The sequence below is a fragment of the Alosa sapidissima genome, chromosome 11 (assembly GCF_018492685.1).
Source record: "Alosa sapidissima isolate fAloSap1 chromosome 11, fAloSap1.pri, whole genome shotgun sequence".
NCBI classification, from domain to species: domain Eukaryota; kingdom Metazoa; phylum Chordata; class Actinopteri; order Clupeiformes; family Clupeidae; genus Alosa; species Alosa sapidissima.
The window spans coordinates 3,999,868-4,003,040 of NC_055967.1; the positions used below are offsets into that span (position 1 = coordinate 3,999,868).

General features: G+C 42.8%; 1 protein-coding gene across 3 annotated transcripts; it reads right to left on the reverse strand.

Moving 5' to 3' along the window:
- Positions 1 to 229: 229 nt before the first annotated feature.
- On the reverse strand, positions 230 to 2,935 carry LOC121723321 (phosphatidylinositol phosphatase PTPRQ-like). 3 transcript variants are annotated; one of them, XR_006034906.1, is made up of 5 exons: positions 1,941 to 2,826; positions 1,646 to 1,781; positions 1,380 to 1,503; positions 1,049 to 1,169; positions 230 to 955 (listed from the first exon to the last, which is right to left on the reverse strand). XR_006034906.1 is itself a non-coding variant. In XM_042108925.1 (5 exons), the coding sequence occupies exons 2-5, from the start codon at positions 2,075 to 2,077 to the stop codon at positions 1,132 to 1,134; spliced, it is 435 nt and encodes a 144-aa protein (XP_041964859.1). In that variant the 5' UTR covers positions 2,078 to 2,089; positions 2,862 to 2,935; the 3' UTR covers positions 230 to 1,131. The 3 variants fall into 3 exon arrangements, 2 of the variants coding, with proteins under 2 accessions (XP_041964859.1, XP_041964858.1); XM_042108925.1 differs by adding an exon at positions 2,862 to 2,935 and having other exon boundaries at positions 230 to 1,169; positions 1,941 to 2,089; XM_042108924.1 differs by having other exon boundaries at positions 230 to 1,169.
- Between the last annotated feature and the right edge of the window lie 238 nt (positions 2,936 to 3,173).

A 3,173-nucleotide genomic window follows, 5' to 3' on the forward strand; every position in this document is an offset into this window, starting at 1 on the left:
TGCTCGACTTTGGGCAGAACCCAATATCTGTTCCTTCAATTATCAACTAATAAACCTATAGAATGTACTTCAAATGTACTCTTTAATAAACAATTTATATTGTCTGTGAGTTGTACCTTAGTACAAATGTAAACTTGTCTCACTCTGTGGTGTCATATCTGTATAGTACGTGCTGTGCATCAGCTTCCCCCCGACACACTGGGCCAGTAGATGACCTCACGAGACGGGATAGTGCAGGAACACAACAGATTTTATTTCCAAAACACAAACACTGATTCTTCTGAAAATGTACACACACAGTGGAAAATACATCTGTGATGCCACCTCTTCAACATACAGTGGGATATAGCAGTCATTTGGCTTAATAAGTTATATTACAAAACAAAAACATAAAACAAGTAGACATCAGAGAGAAAGGGTACAGATATTCATAAAGTCAGATCGTGAGATATCTTTACATGTTCCCCATCTTAGAAATTATGATGTGAAACTGTAAGGATCTGTGTGTGTGTGTGCACCAACACCACTGGTTTTAATGGTCTGGTGGTCCCATAAAAGAAGTATTTATTTTGACTGCACACACATAATTTTCCACCCACAGTTATGTACCTCAGCAACACAGAGTGTTTATGCCAACTAAATGAGTATGTGTGTGTGTGTGCATGCATGCATAAGACAACGTATGGGTTTGTTTGTATGACAGTATCTTTGTGCAAACCTAAATGAGTATGTGTGTGTGTGTGTGTGTTTCAGCGCTGTGGTCTCCATTGTATTTGGCCCCAGTGTCCGAAAGTCCTCACGTTGATTCATACATCCAGTCTACTCAGTAGATTCAGGTGTCCAGCCTAATTCTGACCATGCTTTGCCTCTTTTACCTTTGGTTGGTGAATGCCCCTTAGACTTACTTGGCGTCTGGCATGTTAACATCGATTGTCTGGAATTTGCCTCGGGTGTACTTTGGAGTGGGTAAGACTGTTTTTAGTGGCAGGCTAACACATACCGTTGACTTACGCTAGCCTAGCACCTGATAAATATCACACTTGCTTACTTGGAAATGAGGTCCTATGTCCAAAATCCTGAACCACCCTTTTAAGATAGCCCTTCAGAAGCAGTTCTTCACCAGTCTGCCAATCACATAGTCGTCTCCTCCCACTCCAGCTCAACATCACCTGGTAGGAAGAGGAAATTAAACCACTGTCATGTTCTGTTGGCCACAGTGACTGATTCCAAGTTTGGTGGAATATTTTGATCATGATCAATATTACCATTACATTCATGATCAAATATCAGCATGTAAAATAGAATGTAGATGTAGGCCTACATGAAGTCTTTCTGTGTGTGCGTTGTGTGTTGGTGATTCTGTGTGTGGGGAGGTTTACCTTCCATGGCATCCAGCGAGTCCATCTTTTCCAGAGCGGAATAGTTGACAAACCAGATGGACTGACTGTTGCTTTTGCTGGACAGCAGATCCAAAGTGCTCTGGTGGAGAAACATGTACTGGGCCTACACAAAAGAAAAAAGAAAGTGAGAAATGCTTGTGAATGTGCACATCATGTGTGTTTGATGTTTGTGTTTATGTGTGTGTGCGTATTATGTATATGACAGTCATAGAACATGAAAGCATGTGCTCTGTGTGTGTCCTCACCAGGTTCTGCACCATGCACATCCTCTCACTGCGCAGCTCTGCCACCAGGCCGTAGATATTCACAAAGTCATGGTCCCTCGCATGCTGGATCAGGTGATTGAGAGCTATAAACACACCAGTTCTTCCCACGCCAGCACTGGAGGAAACACACACACAAGTACATCAATACACATACACATGCACATAAATATACACCCACACACATAGCCTATCCATCAAACATTCACACATTATGCACACATATCTGTACTGGTAAAGATTAACACACAAACACACACATGCATGGGTGGCTGACCTGCAGCGCACTACGATAGTGGTGTTATCATGGCCGTGGTTGGAGCGGATAGACTTGACAAACTGGATGAGCGTGGTGCTGGACTCTGGTACGCCGTGCTCTGGCCACGAGGTGTAGTTAAAGTGATGCACTACCATGTAGTCTCCATGCTGAGTGGACATGCAGAAACAAACCCAGCACAGATGAAGGACAGAGAAGTGTGTGTGTACATCTTAGGTGTTGTTGCCCTGTCATATAGTCTCTGTGCTGTTTGAATACCAGTGGGCAGGGTTCCTAAACCTTGGGTAACTCCAAATTCAAGGACTTTCCTGGTTCAATACCCCTCAAATTCAAGAACCTAATGTTTGATATTCCTAACATTTGGTGGAAAAGTGTAGTATGGGTGAAGACATTACATTTTGAAGCTAATCCAAATTAGAGTGGATTCCTGAATTTTCACGTTCACGAAAGCTGGTAACAATTTGGTTTTGGCCTTACACACCATTGTATGTGGAGGTGTGAGTGTGACAGTTTTTTTTGCAGTGACGTCATTAAAATAGCACCCTGCCGCTTCAAAAATCCGCACTACACCACGGTGGGTAACCAACGTCAATCAGGCAACCTATGCAGACGAAAGTGGTGGCAAATAATAGAGACGCATAGCGGAGGGAATCGTATGGAAAACATTTTTCCAAAAAACTTCTTGCACAAAATAAATTCAAGCACTGTCAAGGACCTGTATCTATTTTCAAAAACTTTCCAGGGCCTTTTTTCAGATTCACAAACTTTCAAGGATTTCAGGTACCCGTGGGAACCCTAAGTGGAGGCTGTCTTACTAGGCTAATTAAGTGGTAATACACTACCCTAATTAAATGGTAGGGGGAACACTCCATTCCACTTAGCAAAAGAACAGAGACAGGGCCTAAAGTGTTCAGGCACTACCTGAATTCAGGGATGAACGTCCTCATAAATGTCTGATAGCTTCAGGCATATATGACGTCCTCATAAATGTCTGATAGCTTCAGGCACAGCAATGTTCATTGCTTTAAGCCCTGCAGAGAAGGAAACACAACACATTACACACTCATTCCTTCCACCTACTGACTGAGATGAAGCTGGCATTGATGTAGTCAGATCCAGGAATGCCAGGCTCAGACAGCAGCTTCACTCAGTTATTGTTGTCTAGACAATCAAAAAGAGGTTTGTGTGTGTGTGTGTGTGTGTCTGCATGCTTATGTGTGTGTTACATACAGG